Here is a 25,243-nt window from a genome sequence, read left to right on the forward strand (position 1 = left end):
TATTTACGAAATGGATACTCTCTTACCTTTGAATTTCTCATTGTGCGCCCCCGCCTGGGCGGAGTTGTCGGGCTGAGCTTATATATCTTTCGGATTGGCATCGTGTTTGGTTCCCAAAAAAAAAAAAAACAGAAACATTAACTGTTACGATAATGATGGGGCCTTAAATCGGTGGATAAGCGGGTCTAGAAAAATGAGCCCGACTTCGGTAACCGAAGATCTTGGATGGGCAGAGTTTTCTAAAGGAATTTCTTTAAAGATTTTTATACCTAATTTTTATACCAAAAGAAAGAACTCTGCCTATCTAATGAACACAAAATCCAAAAAACAATCAAAAAATGTTATTTTGTTGTGTTTCTAATCTCCTTTTATGTTGGGCCCTTATTGTCTTTGTTTTACGATCGGTTTTATGCCTTTTTGTTGTTCGACCAAAAATCGTTGAGTCAAGAAAGTGTTTTTAATTTTTGTAAGGCGATCACACACACACACAAGCACACAGCCTTAAACACACACTCACACACCTTGAATAACCACAAAAGCCACTCCACCTGCACACCACCACCACCACCACCACCACCACCACCACAGAAAACTAAAAAAAACACACACACACCACACTTCAACACTGCTTTTTGCCAACTCAATCAATTGAACAATCAATCAATCAAACAACCCAATCAATCAACCAATCAATCAATCAATCACTCGCTCGCTCGCTCATTCATCGCCTCATTCGCTCTAAATGGCTTCCAAAGTACTCAACTGAATGCTAAAATGCTAAAAAAATGCACCACCAGGCCAGCTGCTAATGTCCGGCGAATGTTTTTCTCTCAAAATAATATTTTAGATTAAATTTAGATTACAAAATTTTGTTTAGATTTATAAATTTTCTAATATTTGAAAATAATATACCTAAAAGGGCCTTTAGGTCATACTTAAAAAGGCCTGAGCAGCACAAAGATCTTTTAATTTTTATAACAACTATTTTTTTCTAAGCTTTAAGCTTAATAATGTTTGAAATTTAGATTTTAAATATTAAACATTCAAGATACAAATTTATTTTCATTTTTTTTCAAAAAAAGTAGCTGTTTCTTGAGCTTAAAACATATTATTTGAAAATACAAACTCTACTTATTTTTTAGAAGAATTTTAAGAAACATTTCCAAGCTTCAAAATAAAATAAGTTTTTTTTAAAATTTTCATATTTTATAATATAATATTCTCTACAATATCCTCTTTTTTTAAGCCTCTTTAAGCCCTCAAAACTTACTATTTAAACTTTAAACAAATCCCTTAAAATAACGCTAATTCTTCAAAGGCCTTGAGTCTAACTTTCTGGCAATATTTCTTTGAAATTTAATATCTTTTTTTTATTAGGCTCCAATTATTAATATTTTTTTCACACACTGAGAGAAAAACGTAGCTAGCTGGGCAGTATGATGGCCAATCTTAAACACTCTTAACTAAAAACCAACCATTGCTCTTTACTTTTTTTTTGATGTATGCCTTTCATCTCTCGCTGGAAACCAAAAAAAAAAAATACAAAATACTAACCACTAACAGGATCAAGCTTGGGCCAAGGACCCGAGAACAATATCTTTGCACCCGCCTCATCGAATCCCACGCTAAATACTTACACCTACAACAATAACCACCAGTCGAACGGTGATGGCATTTCCGGAATGGGAATGAACGGAAACGGTAACGGACACGGCCATGGCCATGGGAATGGCAATGGCGGCGGCAATGGCGGGGATCGTGATCGTGAGAGAGACAAGAATAGCAACAACATGAATACGGCGGGAGCAGCGGGTGCCAGTTCCACGGGCATTATCGATCCGCATTATGTGTTCGGGGCCAAGCACCATATGCCCATCATACCCAATATGCCCATCTTTCCGTACAACTCGCCCACGTCGGCGCCCTCGTTCCAGCAATTCCCCCAACCCAATCATCCAGGCAGCGTCCTCAATCCCGGATACCCGATGCACGGCCTCCAGCCGGTGAACCCGTACAATCCGCCCTTCGTCTTCGGCCAACAACCATTCTACGGGGGACCGACCGGCGGCACTGGCGGCAGCGGCGTCGGCGGTCCGCCCGGCTCTGGGGGCGGCGTCTCCGGCGGCGGCCTCGGACTGCCCAGCTCGACACTGGGCATCCTGGGCGGCGGCGGTGGCGGCCTTGCCCCCTACGGTAGCAACTATCAGGGCTACCAGAGCCAGCACTCGAATGCCAATATGTACAACAAGCCGCCGCCGCAGTATCAGAATCAAAACCAACAGAATCCCTACAACCGGCGCACCCAGGCGCATCCATCGGCGGCCGGGCATCTCGGCTCATCCCGGCCCGTCCTCGTTCTCCTGGCCATGGGGCTAATTCTTGGCCAGCTGCACACGTAATAGGCCAGAACGGAGCAGCAGTTTCAGTTTCAGTTTCGGTTTCGGTTTTAGTTTTCAGTTTCCGTAGATTGACTTGAAAGATACTACTATAATGCAGAAAAAACGCTACGACCACGATGTTACCCTGGAAAAATGCGCAAACCATGAGATCACAAAGCTTAAAGTCCGGCAGCCATTTTCACTTGAAAAAGAGAGTTGTTTTTATAACTTATATTTAAAAAAAAACGTATAAAAGGATATATATTTGATTGAAAATAGCATACCATATTCTTAGACCTTCATTTTTCTCAATATTTGAAAGAACTAAGTTCGCTGACCAAAACATACCAAAATGTATGAATTTTAATTCTTAAAAGTGTTTAAAAAAAATGTCTAAATAGTTCAAGAATTGTTATTGTCTTCAAAATGCTATGCCTTTAACTTGAGAAAACAATCTTTTAAAATTTCAAAAAACTTAATTTTCAACTCTTTGTACCGAAATTTAAAATCTTCAACAAAAATGCTTTAACATGAAAAGTTTAAAGTTAAAACTTCAAAGGTGGAACAAACGCTTAAATGTTCTATGTTTTCTTAAAATTTTAAGCAGAAAAATTGGAAAATTTTCAAAAAATATTGAATTTCAAACATATAAGCAACCAGTCAAGATATTTCATTACAAAGAAGATATTTTAATAAATAATTAAACCAAAAGAACACAACAATATCCCATTTGAAACACAAAACTTATGAATAGTGACAAAATATTGGCAAAAATGTAAAAACAAGAAGATCTAAATAATGCAATGAAATATCTACAAAAATATCTTAATACAAAACCTTTAAAAAAAACATCAAGGTTTCAACTTGGAAACTTTATTTTAAACAGGAAATAAGGACAAGAATAAATGCATAACATTTCCCAACCAAACAAGTGAAAATGGAGTGCCCTTCTGCGAGTTAAGCTTTTTATTTTATTTAAACCTATGATTTGAATTATTGTTTTAAACTTAAACCATTGATTGATATTTAATATCTGTTTTCTTTGTCGAATTTTGTGCTAAAAAGCAAAAACAAAGTGGCAGTGACAGTGGCAGTGAGTACTATAGCTATGTTTCGGCTAAAAAAAAGAAAAAAAGTACTTAATATAAAATATGTGTAGTTATATAGTTTTTTTAACAAACTATCCCTATTTCATGGCCCTTTAGGCCAGTTTAGTATTTTAATTACAGAACCAATTTTGGGTTTTTATTTTTTTTGGCCTGTCTGGCACACACTTCGTATACGTAATTTCAATTTAATATTGTTGTACAAACACAACAGCAAAAAGCAGAAAAGCAACAAACAAAAAGAGATTAAGAGAGTAGTGAGTAAAAGGGGGAAGGAAAGGGGAATGGAGTTCATTTGTCAGTCAAGAGGAACTTTCATGGCGGCCCTCGTTCCCAAGAGGCAAGCTGGCTGGCTAGCTGACTGGATGGCTGGATGGCTGCTCTTTTTTGCAGCTCAATTAAATTGGAATTTAATTTCGGGCTTAGACAGGAAGCCTCCGGCCGGATGGTGAGAGCCTCCCCAGTCAAGTCTGACCACTACACACATGCCCAGACACAGATACAAAGATGGAAAGATACACAGATACACGGACACTACATGGCTGTGCATGGCGGCATGCCTGGTTGGGCAACTTTGATGTTAATTTCATTTTTTTTTTTGTTTTTTTGATGCTACGAATTTGCGGTCAGTAGTTCCGGAAATTCCAACGATTCTACCAAATTTTTAGCCGTTTAATGTTTCGCTGCCACTGCCACTGTCAGATACTTAGATGGATAGTGTTGTGTAGATACAAGATACGCATGTCAATCAAAAAAAAAAAAAATAAAAAATAAATATTAAAAATGCATAATGAGCTACATTTCGTAAATACAAAAAAAAAGAAATGAGAAAAAAACATAGTGAAGATGGGAATCAGAAGCCACCAAGTGAGCTCCGATTCGAAGAGTGTGTGTAAGTTTTTTTTTTATGCCCTCGATACATAATGGGAGTACGAATAAATAATTACAATTAATCAATGAAGCAATTTAAATGGCATTTTAAAAATCGAAACTAGCCTAAGGTGTTTGAATCTTAAAACTAATAACTAAGTGCTGCAAAATGCAAACGAAAAATCAAAAAAAAAAAAAATAGAGAGATGCATTTACATTGCTACTAAAAACCAAAAAACGAAGGAAAAACTAAACTGCCACAGTAACAATACAAATACAAATATTAATTAAAAAGCCAAATGAGCCCCAAAAACAACTATTCACCACAAAAGTAAAGAAACTAACTGATTTTTATCATTTTCATTGGCCATCGAGACATATAGAGTTTGTTTTAATGATCAGTGCAGAGAATATTTACTCCGTCCGTTTGCAGTTTAATTTTTGGGACATAACTTGATTTGCAATATCTCTCTCTCTCTCAACCGGAATCATATGTAAGCAGTATTATAACATAACGGGGACTTGACAAACTAACTAAAATCATTACTTAAGATACAAGATACTTACTAATACCCTAACACAAACACACACACAACATACATACATACATCAAGACACATACAAAACGGGCAGCAAACAATAAGTATTCGAGTATTACTAATCAAAAAAAAAAAAAGAAAACAAAGTTGTAAATAGAATTACTAAGTGTATGAGTGTGAGGCTAAAAAACAAGAAAAAATATTAAAGTATATATATATTATAAAATTAATATACTAAAGGCAAAGACTTAACTTTAGCTTAAGGCCGACAAACTCAAAGTTGTGTAGATTTTAATGTTTAAAAAAAAAAAGAAACAAGAAAACAGAAAATCCCAAAACGTGGAAAGCAAAACTAAACTAAGTTTTTTATGTTTTTTTTGTTTGTTTATTTATTTATTTTGTTGTTATTTTTGTATCCTCCCGTTTTTTATGTTTCCTTCCGCTTTGTGGCTAACCCCAAAAAAAAAATCTGCTTGGATATGTACTGCTTTGCTGAAACTGCTTGCCTCTCAAAACGAAATTATGAAAAAAAAAAAACAAAAATAATAGAAGTGCATAGCCATAACTCATACGCCCCGAATGCCCCGAGTGCCCCGCTACCGGAGATGGGTGGTTACGGCGGTAATGGTGGCGGCGGCGGCGGCAACAATCTACCGAACGGCGGCAGCGGTGGATACGGTGGTGGCTTCTCGGCTGGCGGTCATTCCCTGTATCCCAGTCTACCCAATTCCGGCGATGGCGGCCATGCAGCAGCAGGTGGTGGCGGTGCTGGACCAGCTCCCTACAATCCCTATGGCGGCTATCAGCCTCAACAACCCGGCGGCTATAATCCCGGTGGCTACAATCCAGGCGGCTATCAGCCAGCCCCCGGCGGCTATCAACCACGTCCCGGCTACACTCCCCCGGCTCCGGGCTATGAGAATAACGGTGGTGGTGGTGGCGCCCAAAAACCCAAGGACAAGGAGGGCGGCGGCTTCTTCTCCAATTTCTTTTCGAATCCGGCGGTGAGTCAAGCGGTATCCGGTATTATTGCAGGCCAGATTGCCAAACAGTTGCAAGGCGGCGGTGCTAACGGAGGAGGAAGCGGCGGTGGAGCACAAGGTGGCTATCAGCCCAGTGGTGGCTACCAGCCCAGCGGTGGCTATGGAGGCGGTGGTGGTGGCGGCGGCAGCTCTTCTGGCGGCGGTGGAAGCAGTCTCCTAACCGGAATTCTTGGATCCGTTCTATCTGGCGGTGGTGGCGGCAATGGAGGCGGCGGTGCTGGCGGCGGTGGTGCCGGAAGTTTCCTGGGCAGCCTGCTCAGTGGCGGAAACAGCAATCGCGGCGGAAATTCCGGCGGTGGTGGTGGTGCCGGTGGTCTGGGCGAGATCTTCAATTCGAAAAACTTTGGTGGACTCTTCAGTGAGAATCCCCGGAGCTCCAGTTCCAATTCCGGTTCCGATTCCAACTACGGTGGAGCCAAGAGCTACCCCACCCAGGCTCCTGGCAATTATTATGGCTAACAATATCAATTTTTTTGCATCGATTTTTTTTTGGCAATATAATCAAATGAAGAACTTTCAACGAAATTTAACTCAAAAACAATATTGAAAAGCAAAAACAAGAATATGATGAATATATACAAGACAGCATAGGCATATTATACGTAAACTATAAATGATGATTATACAAATACGATACAATATATATACAAGAACGCATATATATATACATATACCCAGGCTGAAGAGAAAGCTGAACCCAACAGACAGACACACACGTAGCATTTCTCTCAGAAAACTTAAATTTGAAACAAAAACCAACAACAACCATTTGGAGTTCATTTGTAAATAGAAATAAAACTGAAATTATAAATTGAACATTGAGATAATATAAATATACGTAAGAATTGAAAGCCAGTTTAAACAAATTTTTTTCAGTTTGCCTTTTATTCCAAAAAAAAATTAAATAATATTCTAGGTAAGTTTATATTTTAAATAATATTGCAGGCATTATTTTACATCGTTAACACGATCATAACTTTTTAAGAGGCTAATGGCGGAGTGTAAGTAGATTTAAGCCAACTTTTTGAGCGTCTCGACACAAAAGTTCTTGAAAAGTTTTATTCTGCCAGGACTCGAATTGTGTTGCATTTCCCTTTCACCTGCCGACCTCTGGATTTTGTAGTGGACCACATATTCGTTCTGCACTTGGCAGTGGGCCACGCCTTCTCTTTTGAAAGTTCTGAATTTTGGGATTTCTATATTTTATATAAAATATTAATATAATTTTTTTTAATATTTCCTAATCTTATATTTTGTGCAAATTTTTATACCATTTAATTTCCTTCCCAAACTACGCCCCTGTGCCGAGCCGTTAGTGGCATTTTGTTGCAGTTGCCAGTGTGGCTGTTGCTAGTGTTGCTATTGCCAGTGTTGCTGTGGCTGCAACAATATATTATTCGCTAAGCTTCTCAACTATGCAGCCAAACACGTGGGTAAGTGGAGTGTGGGTAGACCGACTGGGTGGCCATTTGGCTTTGGCTCTGGTTAACCGACTACCGTTTTGTAATTTATTTAAGTAATAAAATAAATATATGTACGCTATACGATATACGTATGTATGTATGTACGTTGCGCACCTGCCTGGCTGAAGACCTGAAGAGGTCCACCGAAGAGCATGGAGAGTGCGGAGTGCACACACACACATGCCACATTGCAACGCAGCAGTAAGGACGTTCATATGTACAGGGCCCCTGGCCAACAAAAAGGAGCAAAAGCTGGAGTAGGACCACGAGCAGGACGAGAATCCAGAGCTGGATGCGTTAGTGGGTTTGTTGTCAAGCGAAAGAGCGCTTCAAGTGCTCGAAGCACCCACTTGGCCAAAGTGAATTTAGTGTCAAGTGCAGGAAAATGTGAAAAGCAGCTGCGAGTTAGTTTTTCATATTTAAGCAGCACTTCACCTACCAGCAGCAGCAGCAGCAGCAGCCAAAGCGGCAGCAGCCACACACTGATTCGTTGTCTATTCTAAACTTTTCGCCTCTCAAACTAATTTCATATTCCGGAAAATTTTCGAGCTTTTTCGGTTCTTGCTGATCGCAGGTATAGGTCCTCAGATTTATCAAACTTAATTCTTAAAACTCGGTCACATGGCTCGTTTTTATACCCTTGCAGAGGGTATTATAATTTTGTCCAAAAGTGTGCAACACAGTAAAGGAGACATCTCCAACCCTATAAAGTATATATATTCTTAGTCAGGATCACCTCCTGAGTTGAACTTCGTACAGATTATATTTTCGGTCGACTATATCTTATAGCGGCCATATAACTGAACGATTGGAAATGGTATTGGGTAAAAAAATAGAGCTTGGGACTTTTTTTTAGATTTGGTATTGCAATAAACTTTTATACTATGATATTCTGCATAAGTGTGCCAACTATATCCGATGTTTGTGATATATATCCGGTTTCAACTGCAAGGGTATATCAACTTCGGCTCCGCCCGAAGTTAGCATTCCTTTGTTGTTACATATTTTATTTGTTTATTTTATTCAAAAGTTTAAAAGTATATGATTATCTAAGAGTATAAGAGCTTACATCGCAATCGTCTTCATAATATTAGAAATAATATAATTACATTTTAGTGCATATTAAGATTACATTTTTTTTCTAAAAATGTTTCATTTTCCAAGTCCGTTAATAAAGGCTTTTTGTTTTCTTTAATTTGTTCTTCGGATGTACATGTAAATGCCATCATTTTCGGGGCTAACAGATGAATAAAAAACAATTTAATAATTATTTTAATTTAGTTATGGAGATTTCTAATTGGAGATGAAACGAAAGGAAAAGAAAGTTTGAATACACACCTCATACCAGGATTGAACCACCAGCCATAGCCTTCTTCATTCGCCAAATTACGACCAGGAACTCCATCCTCATCTCGATCGAACGTCGAAAATTTGGAGCCCGGCTTAGGGCTGATCCAGTCGGGTTCATTACAATTGGCAATACTTTTCACTTTGTAACCTTCGCTTCGGTCGCCCACAACAAAGTTGTCGCATCTTATCTCCATACTGGTGTATAAACGCACTTCATGAGGCTTTCCACTGATCAGACGGTGCAATCGATTGAGTCCAATAAAGAACTGACCGAAAAAATCAGTTTCGACATCGCCAAATCCACGTTCATAGTCTTCATACGTGCGATTAAATTTGTGTGATATAGGAACTTTTCTATAAACATTCAACCATCCAGATCCAACCTCCGAATCTGACCTACAAACCACTTCAAATGGGTCTGAGCCTGGTAGTTTGATTTCGCGGAGGACTCTGGTTTCTTTTTGGTCTCGTGGACAAGGGTCTGGGAAATCTAAATAGAATATAAAAATGTTATGTTTTATTTTGCAAATGATTGGGTTCTTCCGACTTACCTATGGTTTCTGTTTTGGGCGTCGTCTCAATATTAATATTAGGCAATGGAGTTGTTGGGACCTCCCCAGTTTCTACTTCCGACTTTGTTGGGTTATTTTCATGAATTCCTCCAATCTTGACTATTTTTCCCAACTTGGCAATTTCTTCGCGGAACTGATTAGTTAACGATACAAGTTCATTTTTTTCTTTTAGTTCCCTAATTTGATCTTTTAGGAGGCCGATTTCTATATTTTTCTGACTTATTAGATTGTCAACTTCCTGCTGCTTCGAATGCAACTGCGCATATTTAACTTTCTCATCACTAAGTTGGCTGAGCACTTCAGTGTATTTATTTTCCATTTCCAAATGTCTTTTCACCAAGTCCGAATAATCTTGTTGGCATTTTGATAACTGGGGATATTGTTTCAGACCCTCTTTCTGCAATTCTGTGTAATCAGCCCTGCACTTTAAGAGCTGCGCATCCCTCTCGTTACTTTTCTCGAAGTATCGTAGTAGAGGTTTCACGATCGGATAACAAACTGAGGCACATTCATCTTCCTGCGCTTCGGAGAGGTAGCATGACTGTGGAATTTAAAGTTGAATTAATTTTTGAAATAAGAACACTCAAAATAGGAATTACTTCTTCCGATCCCAGGGAGGCAGTAATTAGGAAACACGCAGAAAGGAGGGCCATTGGGAAGATCATCATGTATTTTTTTTATTGAACGTAACTTTATACTGAAAGAGTCTCTGAAAATATTGCAACTAATGCTGCGAGTCTTGGAGCTCCGGCTTTTTAAAGCCATCCTCGCCCATGAGCTTGAGCTTGAGACAGAGCTTCAGGTTCTGATAAGGAATTGGGGCATACCCTCACATATAGAAAAGCCGAAATATTTCACAGACAGCATGTGTACCGAAGGCGTGTCAAAGGTTATTGGAGATTAGAAGGAGGTGATTAGCAACAAGACCTGGTTTATGTTTTTAGCTTTTGGATTTTTGTCAAAAGTGTGCAACGCAGTGAAGGAGACATCTCCGACCTTATAAAGTATATATGTTCTTGATCTTGATCAGTATATATATTCTATATTCTGGATGACCTCCTGGGTTGATATGTGCATGTCCGTCTGTCTGTTTCTACGCGAACTATGTAGTCTCTCAGGTTTAAAGCTATCGACATGAAACTTTGCACACACCCTTCTTTCTTTTGCACGCAGTATATAAGTCGGAACGACAGAGATCGGCCGACTATATCCTATAGCCATATAACTGAACGATCGGAAATGATAGATAGAAGATAGAAGCTTGGGACATTTTGTCGCTTTATTGTAATAAGGTTATATTATGATATTCTCATAAGGATCTGCCAACTATATCCGATGTTTGCGATATATATCCGGTTTTAACTGCAAGGTTATATCAACTTCGGCTTCGCCCGAAGTTAGCTTTCCTTTCGTGTTTTATATAAATTTTAGGAAAATGACTTTATTTTTGTCAGGTTTTTATAATTTTTTTTAAAATCTGTTATACAATAATTGAAAATATGGTATAATCAAGGCCTAAAGAGGGTTAAATCGTAATTGCTATAATTGTGATATAATCAAGGAAAAATAAAGGTATAAACATGCCATAACATAAGGCAAAGATTTAATCAAGGCTTAGTCAAGGTCTGAAACGTTATGTTCAAGGTGGTTTTAAAATAGTTAATGGTATAAATACGGATTACTCAATAATCGAACGAAAAAATATATTCCAATGTCAATACGGACCTACGGATATATGTATGTACATAAGAAGCATATAATCGAAACAAGGGTACTCAATCCAAAGATAAGTTCACAGGCTACGGGCTGCAGGGCACAGGCTACAGCGTCTGCCTGCGGGTTACGGCGTAAAGCCTACGGGCTACGGCGAAGAGCGTACGGGATACGGGCTACGGGATACTCGCTACGGCTACGGGGTATGGGGTATAGGCTACGGAATACTGGCTACGGCGTACAGCCTACGGAGTAGGAGCTACAGACTACGGCATATATCCTACGGGCTACTAGCTACGGCGAATAGCCTACGGTGTACGAGCTACAGGTTACGGGATACAGGATACTGACTACGGCGTACTGCCTACGGCTACATGCTACGGGCTACATGCTCCGATGTACAGCCTTCGGGATACGACCTAAGGCCTACGGGTTACGGGATACGGGATTCTGGCTACGGCTACGGGTTAGGGCGTACGGGCTACGGGGAATACCGTTCGGGGTACGGAATACGGACTACGGCGTACGGACTGCGGGATACGGCGTACGAGTTATGCGGTACAGGTTACAGGATGCTGGATTCAGGCTAGAGCTACGGGCTACAGGCACCGGACTACAGCCTATGGACTACGGTGTACAGCCTGCGGGCTACGGCGTAAGGCCTACGGGCTACGGCGAACAGCGGACGGGATACGGGCTACGGGATACTGGCAACGGCTACGGGGTATGGCGTACTGCCTACGGCGTACAGCCTACGGGGTAGCGGCTACAGGTTACGGGATACGGGATACTGGCTATACAGTCGGCGTATAACGTACGGGCGCACGGGCTTCGGCGTACAGCCTACAGCTTCAGTCTACAGGGTAAAGACTACGGGCTACGTATGTAAACCTGGTCACAGTAATTTTTAATCTATAAAAGTACGGTCACACAAATTGTTTAGTTTTTAAAAATTTATTGAAAAACTAATTTTCAAATTTATTTTTTAATTTTATAGGTTAAAAATTAGTGTGACCAGGTTCGCATAACAAAAAAGTATGACCGTATTTCCCCTACCAAAATCATAAAAAATAAGTGTGACCGTATTTTTTAGTGTGACCCTATTTTTTTGGTGTGACCGTATTTTATTTATGGAAAATTAGTGTGACCAGGTTCACATAACAAAAAAGTATGACCGTATTTCTCCTACCAAAATAATAAAAAATTAATGTGACCGTATTTTTAGTGTGGCCGTATTTTTAAGTGTGACCGTATCTTTTTAGTGTGACCAGGTTTGCATAACAAAAAAGTATGACCGTATTTTTCCAACCATAAAAATAAAAATTAGTGTGACCGTATTTATTAGTGTGACCGTATTTTATTGATGAAAAATTAGTGTGACCAGGTTCACATAACAAAAAAGTATGACCGTATTTTTCCAACCATAAAAATAAAAAATTAGTGTGACCGTATTTTCTAGTGTGACCGTATTTTATTGATGAAAAATTAGTGTGACCAGGTTCGAATAACAAAAAAGTATGACCGTATTTTTCCAACTATAATAATAAAAAATTAGTGTGACCGTATTTTATTTATGGAAAATTAGTGTGACCAGGTTCTTATAACAAAAAAGTATGACCGTATTTCCGCTACCAAAATAATGGAAAATTAATGTGACCGTATTTTTAGTGTGACCGTATCTTTTTAGTGTGACCAGGTTCGCATAACAAAAAAGTATGACCGTATTTTTCCAACCATAATAATAAAAAATTAGTGTGACCGTATTTTTTAGTGGGACCGTATATATTTTATTTTAAAATGTGATCGATTTCGAAAAATACGGTCATACTTTTTTGTTATGCATACCTGGTCACACTAATTTTAAATCTAAAAAAAATAGCGTCCGGGCCATTTACAACTTGTGCTAGACTTATCTGTTAAAAAAATTACAATAAATCTTATAATATCAAATAAATAAATAAATCTAAACAACTTAAATAACCTATTTTAAAACTATTCACAGGTAAACCTATTACAGGACAAGGTTTTCCTTAAATTAGGCCCGAAAGAGCTAGAGGGGGATTTGACCGAGTAGATTCTACGCATCCAGGCTAAAATTCCTTGTTTGCAGGTACTCCTGGCCTTTTAAAGGAAGAAAAATGTAAAAAATCTTAAAAAACTGTAAGATCATGTGAATTATCCTGTGAAAATAAACAAAAGTAAATTATTAAACTGTTATTCATTGATTTAATGGTCAGCATTTTTAGTTCCAGATCCAGGGGGGAATGGTAGTGCCCTTATTTTTGTAGCCCGGAGCCCGTAGGCTGTACCCGTAGACCGCAGTCCGAACACCGTACCCCATAGCCCGTAGGCCGTATTCTGTACCCCGTACGGAATTCGCCTTAGCCCGTACGCCGTAGCTGTACAGGCAGTACCCGTAGGCTGTACATCGAATCCTGTAGCCCGTAGTCTGTAGCCGTAGCCAGTAAGCCGTAGCCCGTAGGCTGAATGCCGTAGCCAGTATTCCGTAGCCCGTAGTCCGTACGGCATACATGCCGTAGCCAGTATTCCGTAGCCTGTATGCTGTAGCCGTAGCCAGTATCCCGTATCCTGTAACCCGTAGGCCGTAGCCCGCAGGCTGTAAATCGGAGCCTGTAGCCCGTAGCCTGTAGCCGTAGGCAGCACGCCGTAGACAGTGCCCTATAGCCCATACGCCGTAGACAGTACACTATAGCCCATTCGTTGTAGCCTGTAGGCCGTATTCTGTACCCAGTACGGCATTCGCCTTAGCTCGTACGCCGTAGCCTGTAGCCAGTATGCCGTAGCCCGTATCCCGTAACCTGTAGCCCGTAGGCTGTAGTCCGTAGCTCGTGGGCTGCCCGCCGTAGCCCGTAGGCTGTACGCCATTGCCAGTAGCATGTAGGATGTGCACCGTAGCCTGTAGCTCCTACTCCGTAGGCTGTACGCTGCAGCCCGTATTCTGTACGCTGTACGCCGACCGTAGCCCGCAGGCTGTAGGGCGTAGCCCATAGGCTGTACGCCGTTGCCAGTAGCCCGTAGGATGTGCACTGTAGCTTGTAGCTCCTACACCGTAGGATGTACGCCGTTGGCAGTAGGCTGTACGCCGAAGACCGTAGGCTGTACGCTGTACGCCGACTGTAGCCCGCAGACTGTACACCGTAACCCGTAGGTTGTACGCCGTAGCTCGTATCCCGACGCCCGTATCCCGTAGCCCGTATCCCGTAGCCTGTAGCCCGTAGGCTGTATTCCGTAGCTCGTAGGCTGCCCGACATAGCCCGTAGGCTGTACGCCAAAGCCGTACTTTGACTACTACTACTTTGACGCCGTACCCTCTACGCCCTGTGCAGCCCGTATGACGAATCCCATATTATATAGCCCGTAGCCTATCCCGTATCCGGTACGCAGCAGCCTACAGCAACAGACCCTTAGCTAATAACCGAAAGCTGGCAGACTAGTTCCTGCCTATGTCGACGCAGGATGTGATCCTGATCCCTGACTGCATTTCACACTTTTGAGAAAAATATTGTAATATCTCTACAAGGACCTAAGATGGTATAGCTTTATGGTGAACCACAGTGCACTGTGTATTTTTAGAAAAGCAACAGTAGCTATTGGCTGAGCTCTCTGGGCTGGGGGCCCTTGGATTTCAGATGGCAGCTCCTTCAGGGCGAAACAATGACGCCTCGCATTTATGTAGAGGTGCCACTCCTCCTACTACCAGTCCATGACGCCACACCGCCCACCGCCTTAACCCCTCACTGGCCCAGAGAGCTCGTTTCATACCGGATGTCGTTGACTTTTCAAGTCGCATTAGAAGCGACACGGCGGCGTCGTGGATGGGCGTCGAGATTGGATATGGGTGATGGGTGGTTCGGTGGCTCGATGGTCGGTCGGTCGGTAGGTCGGTTGGATGAAGTGCACCCGTGGCGGGGGCATAAAAATACGTGTAAGAGGCTTTCAGCTTATTGTTTGGCACTGTCGCGTTTTTATGATTGCACGCAAGACCCTGCCGGCTTAATTTTATTGATATTACACGTACTTGAAGTCGAGTCGGTCGGTCGGCCGAAGCGTCCGACATCACCGACAGGCCGACAGGTCGAGAACACACAGGAGCCAGCAATCCTCTAACGATACCCATCGTCTGGCTATTAATTTTTACGGCTTACGACCGTAACGGCACAGTTTCGCATAAACGCCCTGTAGATGCCGCCCACGCACTTGATCAATATTTTAATACTATTGGTGGTACTTACATGCTGCGATTTATTATATATTTATGTCCTGGATCCTTCATCCTGCATCCTGGTTGGATAAATCCAATTACGGTTTTATAATCAAAACCCCAGAAGTTGTTGATCTTTTTTCAGAAGCTGCTGAGAGTTCCAGAAAGATGGTGAAGAAATATTTTAAGATTAGAACTACTAGTTTTAATAAAAGAAATAAATTTCTAAGTTTTCCTTAAAAATATATATATTTCTTTGCACCAAAAATTCTTTCCAAAGTCATCCACACCAATTGGCTCCTAATGGCAACTATTCTATAACATGTGTATTATATAGTTGTTGTGCTTTCTTTTCTTGTTCTAGTAGTTTTTCTAGTTGTTGTTGTTGCTATTGTTGGGCAATAAAAATGCTACAACTTAATTAATTAAGTGCAAATGATAAAAATGACCAAACAGCACGAAACGCAATAGCAACAAACAAGCCAAACAGAGAGAGAAAAAACTAATTAAGTTTTATGTGCAATTTTCGTGGCTGAAAAGTTTCGTTTGTGTTGTGAGTGTGTGTTAGTGTGTGTCTATGGGTGGTCTACATAGGGTGGTGGTGTGGAAAGTGGCCTGGCGGGTAGAATGTGGCACGTTACGTAGCCGTCACGTTCTGTTATTTATTTTGATAGTTTGCTGTAGCTGCAGCAGTGCTTTCTCATTGTCTCTGCCCTCTATTTGTTGCCCACTCTTTATTTTATCCTATTTTACCATTTTTTTTTGCTGTCCTTTCTACTCCCTCTTCCACTTCTCTGTTTTCAACAGGAAATCTGTGCACTGACATTTGGCGCGATTAATGAAAGTTAAGCTTTGGTCCAAAGTCTTTAATTTGCGGCCATTAGAGGATGGTCAACACACACACATACAACACCAAACGAAGAGCGAATGGGGGTAGAGAAATAGGGATAGAAAGAGAATAGAAAGCAAAAAGAAAAACAAAAGAAAAAGTTAGAGTTGAAAGGACATTGGAAGCCAAAAAATAAATAAAACTTTAGACCTTAAAAATATGACAAATTAATTAGCATTTCTTGCTAAGATCCACTTTAGCTCCTTTTAGCTTATAATTTTGTTCAGTGTATTGCCAATTCAACCACAAAACATTCACAATCGTCGAAAATTCCAGTAGGCAAAAATCCATTGCCTACTTATGTGGGCAACATCAGAAACATCAGCTCGTTGCCAAATTGAGTTGCGCATTATGGGCTGAGGCTGAAATGGGGTTTGGGACTTCTCTTCTTCTGTTTTTTTCAGAGGTGGAGGTGAAGGAGGCTGTGCATGAGGGGGCGTGGCAAAGTTGGAGGCGTGTTGGCCTGTTGGAGTGTACGTGTGTTGGCATTTTCCCCAAGAGCAGGAAAAACACACTGTTGGCCCCAGCGCTTGTTTACATGCGTTTGGCGCACTCGCCAGATAAATCAGCAGCAACATCACAACAGCAACACCAGCAACAAAAACAGCATTACCCAACACGAACTGCAACTGCAACAGCAACAGCAACAACGGCAACAGGCTGACTCTGATTTAGTCAAGCCGGATTGTTAAACTAAGAACTGCAACCACGGACATGGCTAAATTTGCAACACAATTTTTCAACATTTTTATCTGATATTTTTGGCCATATATGTATAAAAGCGATGAAAAGTATTTATATTAAATAAAAATTTATAATTGTTTAACAAAATTATTTAATAAAAGTATTTATAACATAAAGAAAATTATTTCTGGCGGATACCTTTCCAGCTAGGATCGGATATATATCACAAATATCGGATAGTTGGCTGATCGTTATAAGAACTTCATCCCAAAACCAATTCATTACAATAAAAAATGTATTAAAAAATTCTGCAAATTCTCCAAAAATCTTCAAAAATACCTAAATTGGTATTTTTACCATATACTAATTTCCTATTTATTAGTTATATAGAAGCTATAGGATATAGTTGAGACTTAACCCAGGATGTAATGCTGAGAATATATATATTTTATAAGGTGGTGAATAATTTTATTTTCACAAAAATTATAATACACACTGCTATAGAAAGTCTCGATTTTTTTAAATTTTTAGACTAGAAGACCCCCTTCAGCGCGACATTCATTTGTTCGAGATAAGGCTATTACATCATTGAAATCTCTGTGATAAGTAATTTCCACTTCAGAAAAATATATAATAAATATTACCTTGTTATATATACATGATAAACAAGGTAATATATATATAATTGATTGTATATTCATATGTATATATATGTTGCCTCAATATATACCAATCTCTAATAACTTAATCTCCAATAACTTTTGACATCCCTTTCGTACGAATTCTGTCTGTGGAATATTTTGGCTTTTCTAAATGTGTGGGTAATTCCCAATTTCTTATCAGAAACTAAAGCTCAAGCTCATGGCCAAGGATGGCTATAAAAATTCGGAGCTCCAAGACTCACAGCATCAGTTCGAATATTCCCAGAGACTCTTTCAGTAGAAAGTTCTGCACAATTAAAAAAATACAAGATGATCTTCCCCGTTGCCATCATTTCTGCCATTTTCCTAATTTCTGCCTCCCTTGGATCGGAAGAAGTAATAGCCGTTTTGAGTGATTTATTTTAAAAAGTAATTTAATTTTTTATTCCACAGTCATGCTACCTCTCCGAAGAGCAGGAAGATCAATGTGCATCGGTTTGTTATCCGATCGTGAAACCTCTACTTCGATACTTCGAGAAAACCAACCAGAGGGATGCAGAGCTCTTAAAGTGCAGGGCTGATTACACAGAATTGCAGAAAGAGGGTCTCGAAAAATATTCCCATATATTAAAATTCCAACAGGATTATTCGGACTTGGTGAAAAGCCACTTGGATGTGCAAAATAAATATACTGATGTGCTGAGTCAACTTAAAGATAGTGAAGTTAAATATGAGCAGATGATAAATCAAAAAAATGGGGAAATCGACCTGCTAAAAAATCAAATTAGTGACCAAAAGAAAACAAGTGACTTTCCTAACTTGACTAATCAGTTCTGCGAAGAAATTGCCAAGTTGGGAAAAATAGTAAAGATTGGAGGAATGAATGAAAATATCGGAACAAAGTCGGAAGTAGAAACTGAAGAGGTCCCAACAACTCCACAGCCTCATATTAATAATCAGACGACGCCGAAAAAAGAAACTATAGGTTATTCGGCCGAACCAAATTATTTAAAAATTAAACCAACGAATTTTTTAGATTTTCCAGATCCTTGTCCACGAAACCAAAAAGAAGGCAAAGCTATCCTCCGCGAAATCCCACTTCCAGGCTCAGACCCTTTTAAAGTGGTTTGTTATTCACTTTGGAAGTTTGGATCTGGATGGTTGGGGGTTTATAACAAAAATTCTTATTCAGAAATATTTAATCGCGCGTATGAGGATTATGAACGTAGATTCGATGATGTAGAGACTGAAGAGTTCTTTATTGGACTGAATCGATTGCACCATCTGATCAGTGGAAACCCTCATGAAGTGCTTTTCGTCACCAGTGAAGGGGCAAGCAGATGCGACCACTTTGTTGTGGGCGATCGAAGCGAAGGGTACAAAGTGAAAAATGTTAGCAATTGTACTGGAGACGCCTGGCTGGCCCCTAAGCAGGGTTCCAAATTTTCGACCTTCGATCGAGATGAGGATGGAGTTCCTGATCGTAATTTGGCGGAGGAACTCGACTTTGGCTGGTGGTTCGATCCTAGTATGAGGTGTGTATTCTAATTTGGTTTTTCCGTTTGTTTCATACCCAACTGGACATTTCTAAAACAACTAACTCAAAATAAATTTTTAAATTCTATTTTTTTTACTATTAGCACGGACGATACTAGAATAGAAATGTTCATCCGAAGAACCGATTGAAGAAAACAAAAGGGGTTTTAAAAACGGACTTGGAAAATGAAACATTTTTGGAAAATATGTGTAATCGTAATAAGCACTAAAATGTAATTATATTATTGCTAATATTATGATGACGATTAATAGATAAACTGTACCCTTCTATTTTTTAAATTTGAATAAAATAAGCAATAAAATATGTAAAAATTAATTTTAAAAAAAGTCTGAGAAGGTCGGAAACATTTTGAATTTCAGACATTTCAGGATCAGCCCCAACGGAGCCTTTCAAAAAAAAAAACGAGCGACTCTGGTTGAGTTTTGAAAAATGGCTAACAAACTTGGCCAGCAGCTGGAGAATGATATTCTTTGGACGTTGGCCCTTCTTAAGAAATATGAAGCAGAGTCTCAACCTTCGTTGTCTAAAATCAAACAAGTTACAGAATAGCCGATCATTCAGTTGCGATCCAACCATATCCAAAAGCTTTGCTTTACTTTATGTTAAGAAATTAATTAATCCTTGATCTGAAGGAAATATATGCATCGCTTTCTTTATAAAGTATAATTTTTATTCACATTAGAAAGGAGCTAATTACAGAAACTCAAAAATTGCAGATCTAATCACATTCTTTTTCCCTTAAATTTAATTTAAGACAGTTCTGGATAAAGTATTGGAATGTATTTTAACAAATACAAATTTTTTTTCCAACTTCCCTTTCTGGAAAGCATAGAGCTCTTGAGGGAAAGGCTTGAGGGAAAATATATGGAATATAATTCAACAATTTATTGATTCATAAGTTCTCATAAAAGGAATATTTTTCAACCAACTTTCCTTAAAAAGTAATTAAACAAGCCCTATTTAAAACCATGTCTTTCTGTATGTTTCTACGCGAACTAAGTAGTCTCCCAGTTTTAAAATTTTTGCCAGCCTCTATTCCGAAAAACGCATTTCAGACGTAATAAAAGGTATAAAAATAAAAAAAAACTTGACTTATTCCTCAAGAAACCAACCAGCCCACATACATAGATGTTATTCCTGCACTCTCCCACATTTATGCCAGCAATTTGTGTTCTTTATTCAGAGGCTGCCAATGCTACTCGTAGCATGTACTCGTATGTCGGGAATTTAGTTGCATTCGAAGCTTGCCGGCAACATTGAGAAGTTGTTGAAAAATATTTGTCCTACGCCATACAGAACTCGAAGTTCTCCATCCATTCCAGACACTCGACGCATGTGGAGAGAAAGAAAACTTTCGACTTCAGTAACGCAAGTTACCTTCTAACTTTTTGATAAAAAAAAACCCAAAAACACAAAAATAGTAAAGAAAATATCAAGAAAATCCAGAAATTTGTTAACTTTTAGACCAAAAAATGGTAAAAAGGGAAGTGTGGGGCAATGGAAACAAGTTTTCATTCAAAGAATTTTGCTTTATAGCTTCGAGTCCAATTTGGCAAATCGTTCGTTTTGTGCTGGTGATAAATTTTGAAAGGCATTTTAATTGATTTCGACAAATTGAATTAAATTTGTCAGGTACTCCGGTTCGGTCAGGTACAGATATACAGCCATGCAGCCATATACATACTAAAGTTAAATAAGAGGTGTGAGCTACATCAAATATTAAATGTTCTGCCATTTGAATTATCAAATTTGGCCAGTGACAAAATGTGCACTTCTTGCATGTGAGTTTCAATTAAAAATTTACTTATTTGCTCGACAAAGTTTTATGTGTGGCATTTAGCAGAAGGTGTAGCAAGTAGCAGTGGCAGTGGCAGTGGCAGTAGCAGTGGCAGAAGTAGAAGCTGCTGAATCGAAAACTCAAATACCGAAATGCTCAAATACAAAACGACAGAACAGACAAATGAAGATGCCAACTGTTGGGATGGGTTTGGGGAATTTGAAGAAAATGGGGGACCAACCGGAAGTTTGGGGAGCCGGAGAGCTAGGAAATCAGAATGGAAAGGGTCTTCAGTTTTTCGGGAATGGGAATGAATAAATTTCCAAGCAGTTGAAATGTTGAACCAAGCAAAGTTTCTGCTTTGTTTTGGCGCCTCAGCTCAGGCAACACACATAAAATGAGCAGGGAACAGAACAAGTATGCACTGCAAAAAAATATATACTAATTTTATGCTTTTTTGAGGATAAATTATAGGGTATACAAGCTTTGAAGGTTTCAAAATTAGGTATAAAATTCAGTCAAAATTTTTATACCCTTGCAGAGGGTATTATAATTTTGTCCAAAAGTGTGCAACGCAGTGAAGGAGACATCTCCGACCCTATAAAGTATATATATTCTTGATCAGGATCACCTCCTGAGTTGATATGAGCATGTCCGTCTGTCCGTCTGTCCGTCTGTCTGTTTCTACGCAAACTAGTCTCTCAGTTTTAAAGCTATCGTCTTGAAACTTTGCACACACCCTTCTTTCCTTTGCACGCAGTATATAAGTCGGAACGGCCCGGATCGGCCGACTATATCCTATAGCTGCCATATAACTCAACGATCGGAAATGACCCAACTTTCGTGTTTTTGAAGATAGAAAGCTGGAATTTAGTACAGACTCTATTTTTGGTTAGTTGATCCAACCTACCAAATTTCATTAGGATCGGCCGACTATATCCTATAGCTGCCATATAACTGAACGATCGGAAATGACCCAACTTTTGTGTTTTTGAAGATAGAAAGCTGGAACTTGGTACAGATTATATTTTGATCCATCCTACCAAATTTCATAAGGATCGGCCAACTATATCCGATGTTTGCGATATATATCCGGTTTTAGCTGCAAGGGTATATAAACTTCGGCTCCGCCCGAAGTTAGCTTTCCTTTCTTGTCTATACTGTTTTTGTAAAGGTGAAGTGAAGTAATCGCCTAACTAATGTAATATTTTATGCCTTTTTGTGGTATACCTTATGGTGTACCTTATCAGGTATAACAAAGGCATATCTATGAGGTCTAAATTTCAAGAACAAAATTTTATTTTATTGCCAAATGAACCCTCAATTTGTTGCAGTGTAGCCACATCCAAAGACGATGCAATAGTTGAGAGCGACTGGAGCTGCCTGCGGTTTGTGGCGGCATCTTACTTGCAGCATACTTTGTACCCAACTGGAGGAGGAGGGTGGACCGACCAGGACCAGAGAAAGCGGATGGGAAGCAGATCGGAGGAAAAAGACATAACTATATAGAGCCGGGGCCTGTGTTCAAGTTTTGCAAAGGCAGCAGCTCAAGCCACAAAAATAAGAAGCGACGACAAAGTATGGCATAGCCTGCTCCTCCTGCGAAAAATTAGAACCGCAAATCATTTTGAAAACAATGCATATGCCATGTCATATAAGTAGGCAGCAGCGGCACTGGCAGTGGCAACGCTAGCGGTGGTGCAAGTGGTGGTGGCGACACCGACTTTTCTTCGAAAGGAAATGAAATAGGGAATAGAGAAGGCGGAGCGGAGCGGAGAAGCGGAATGGAGGCCTTGCCTTTCCAGGAAACTGCACAAAATTCTCATCTATTTAAGGATAACCGCAAACAAGCCGGATATCCGAGATTCAACCAATGCTAATTAGTCGGGTTGCGGCTTCTAATTGGGATTAGCATTTCTCGAAAGGAGCAACTTGTTTCATGGAATCTATGTACGTACTTCGTGATTTCCACAAACAGTCTGCTCATTATCGAAAAATATTAAATAAACATTTAAAATGCCAAAGAAATGTAAAGTCATTGTTTGATTTGAAAAGTGCTCTGCCGTGGGGGAGTTTTTGAAGGAAATATTTGTACCAAGAGGTGGCTTGCATAGAAGAAGGTAAGTTTGTATAAAAATTTATAAAATAAAACTGCTTTTAAAAAGGTCATAGCTTTGTCAAATTAATTCCAAATTATACACTATTAAACTAGTAGAAATATGTATGAAAAGTAATATGTCGAGGTTGATGTTTAATTGAAAAAATAATAAAAAGCTATGCTAATTAAAGAGGCATTAAATCTAGCTAAAAATATTGGCTTAAACTATGAAAATATTAAATTTTAAAACAAACACATAAATTTAAATATTCTTCTGAATCAGTTTGAAATAAGTCTGAAAAACAACCATAGTCTCCCATAAATGCCTTATGCAACCACCTAAACTTCAGGATTGTTTAATACGAAACTAATTAATAAACTTCAAACACCAAACTAAAGTAATATCTCAAACACAATTATTACTATTCATAAAAATATCCTCAAAAAAGAAAAATACCCCAAAAGCCCCCCACAAAATATGGACATAAGGAGATAAGAACGAGGTGTATATTTCTATGGAGTGTGGCAGGATTGAGGCTCAGAGGCATGTTAATGTCGGCTCAGACATGTCTAACACTCTATGGCTAAGCTGCAATTGCTACACCCCTTAAAAAAGGCTTGCAATTTAATATTCATTTTGTGAAAAGCCCATTTACATTTTGCGTTTGCCATTTTTCGTTTTTCCACCCCCTACCCTCGCTCTCTCCCTGTATTTCTTGCAATGTGTGTTGCACTTTCTTTTCCCGACCTCATTTCCCTCCTACTTTCTCCCCGGGGATAAGAGGGATGGAGAAAGGACCCCTCGGTTCAACACGGCGTATGCGTAATCTAAGCAGTGCTCTCTAGTTACTCCTTTCTTTCTGTTTTCTTTTTTTGTGTTTTTTTTTTTTTGCCACTGCCTTTTGTTTGACTTAATTCAACCGCAAAGGCACAAGGATGCGGGATACAGGACTACACAACTGCAGGACGAAAAAGGACGCACGGAGCACAGGACTATGGGACGACAGAACTGTATACAGTCGAAAGGGGACGCTTGCTGTGGGATATATAGGGACAAGGATTTGCGTCCGTTGACCACTTGAAAAGATTTTTAACCCGCTGTCCCGGCTTTTCCTTCCTTCCAGATTTTCCCGCTTTTCCTCGCCGCCTCCCCCATTCTGGCCGCCATCCTTCTGGGCCGGAAAACCGACTGCAGCTGTTGATTTATACGCACTGGACCATGTCAATGTCGATGCCGATCCCGGGCCGCCCTAAGGGAAGCAATCATCGCCGGGTGCCATAACCAGATGTCCGCAGAGATGTCCCCTCTCACACAGTGAGAAAAACTGACTTTAAGGGACTTTAAGGAAGAGGAGTGCCAGGCTTAAGGCTTTTAGAAGGTTTTTGAAGGATATATCTGAAGGTTCTAAATATCCTCTGAATATACGACAATGATAAGGTCGAATTATGTACCCTCAAAAACCATAAAAGTTCCTCAATTCAATCTTAATTATATCTTCACGGTACCTTAATTATACCAAAATGTCTTCCAATACTATACCTTAATTACAACTAAATTATACCCAATAGTTATAGAAAAAATTAAGCCTACATTATATATAAAACATGTCTAAATAATTCCCCAATTCTTCTCGAATAGTACACAAATTATTCTTAAATTATGCCTTATCACCATTCGCAAACTGTACACACTATAAGCTCTAATATTAAGGTAAATATTAAGGTATATAATTCCTTAATTATCCCCAATTTACACCTTATTTGTACTTACTTAATCAATATATTAAACTAGACAATATAAGCTCAAATTCTACCAAAACTATACACAACTTACGCCTAAATTATTCCTCAAATTATGCCTCAATTATTTGTATAACAATTTTACATAAAAAGTCCGTATTTATCCCTCATGTATACCAAAAGTATATCAAAGTATCATAACAATATAATATACATAATTATATATATTTTTTTTGTTATTATATATACATATATATACATATATTACCAAAATTATACCTAAATGACACCAACATAACTTAAAATTATATCAAAATTGTACCTACATTTTACACTTAGTACGCCTGAATTATGCCATAAATATATCATAATTTTACAAAAATTATACCTAAAAGATGAATTAAGTATCCTCAATGTATACCTCAATATTCGCATTTATACACTTAAAAAAAAATACAACAGTTTTATCGCAGTCATACCTCAAATTACCAAATTACCTCAAAATACCTCCATTACCTCAAAAATTGTACATAAACTACACCCTACATCATTATTCTAATACTCGGTACTTACTCAATTACCTTAACTATTCAACCTCTC

The 25,243-nt window shown here is 39.2% G+C and overlaps 3 protein-coding genes across 9 annotated transcripts in view; 2 read left to right on the plus strand and 1 right to left on the minus strand.

Annotated features, from left to right (window-relative positions):
- Mnr (Membrane-bound Notch regulator) overlaps positions 1-6,802 on the plus strand; it is a 137,157-nt gene extending 130,355 nt beyond the window's left edge. For 3 of the 5 annotated variants that reach the window (XM_070282904.1, XM_070282903.1, XM_017232662.3), the window contains exon 4: positions 5,443-6,802. In XM_070282904.1, the coding sequence (XP_070139005.1) occupies positions 5,443-6,395 (953 nt within the window). In that variant the 3' untranslated portion in view covers positions 6,396-6,802. Of the gene's footprint in view, positions 1-1,563; positions 4,276-5,442 lie in introns of those variants that run through there. The other 2 variants (XM_017232663.3, XM_017232664.3) reach the window with 2 other exon arrangements.
- LOC108133603 (fibrinogen alpha chain-like) overlaps positions 1-25,243 on the plus strand; it is a 204,949-nt gene that overhangs the window by 148,492 nt on the left and 31,214 nt on the right. The window lies entirely within an intron of this gene.
- Positions 15-25,243, minus strand: part of LOC122320954 (fibrinogen-like protein 1) — a 77,601-nt gene continuing 52,372 nt past the window's right edge. Inside the window, exons 5-8 of one of the 3 annotated variants that reach the window (XM_070282905.1) lie at positions 15,288-15,407; positions 9,301-9,862; positions 8,738-9,239; positions 8,521-8,636 (exon numbers count right to left, since the gene is read on the minus strand). In XM_070282905.1, the coding sequence (XP_070139006.1) occupies positions 8,591-8,636; positions 8,738-9,239; positions 9,301-9,640 (888 nt within the window). In that variant the 5' untranslated portion in view covers positions 9,641-9,862; positions 15,288-15,407 and the 3' untranslated portion in view covers positions 8,521-8,590. Of the gene's footprint in view, positions 87-8,520; positions 8,637-8,737; positions 9,240-9,300; positions 9,863-12,794; positions 13,156-15,287; positions 15,408-25,243 lie in introns of those variants that run through there. The other 2 variants (XR_011444201.1, XR_006246357.2) reach the window with 2 other exon arrangements.

This window comes from Drosophila bipectinata, chromosome XR, assembly GCF_030179905.1.
Source record: "Drosophila bipectinata strain 14024-0381.07 chromosome XR, DbipHiC1v2, whole genome shotgun sequence".
Lineage (NCBI taxonomy): Eukaryota > Metazoa > Arthropoda > Insecta > Diptera > Drosophilidae > Drosophila > Drosophila bipectinata.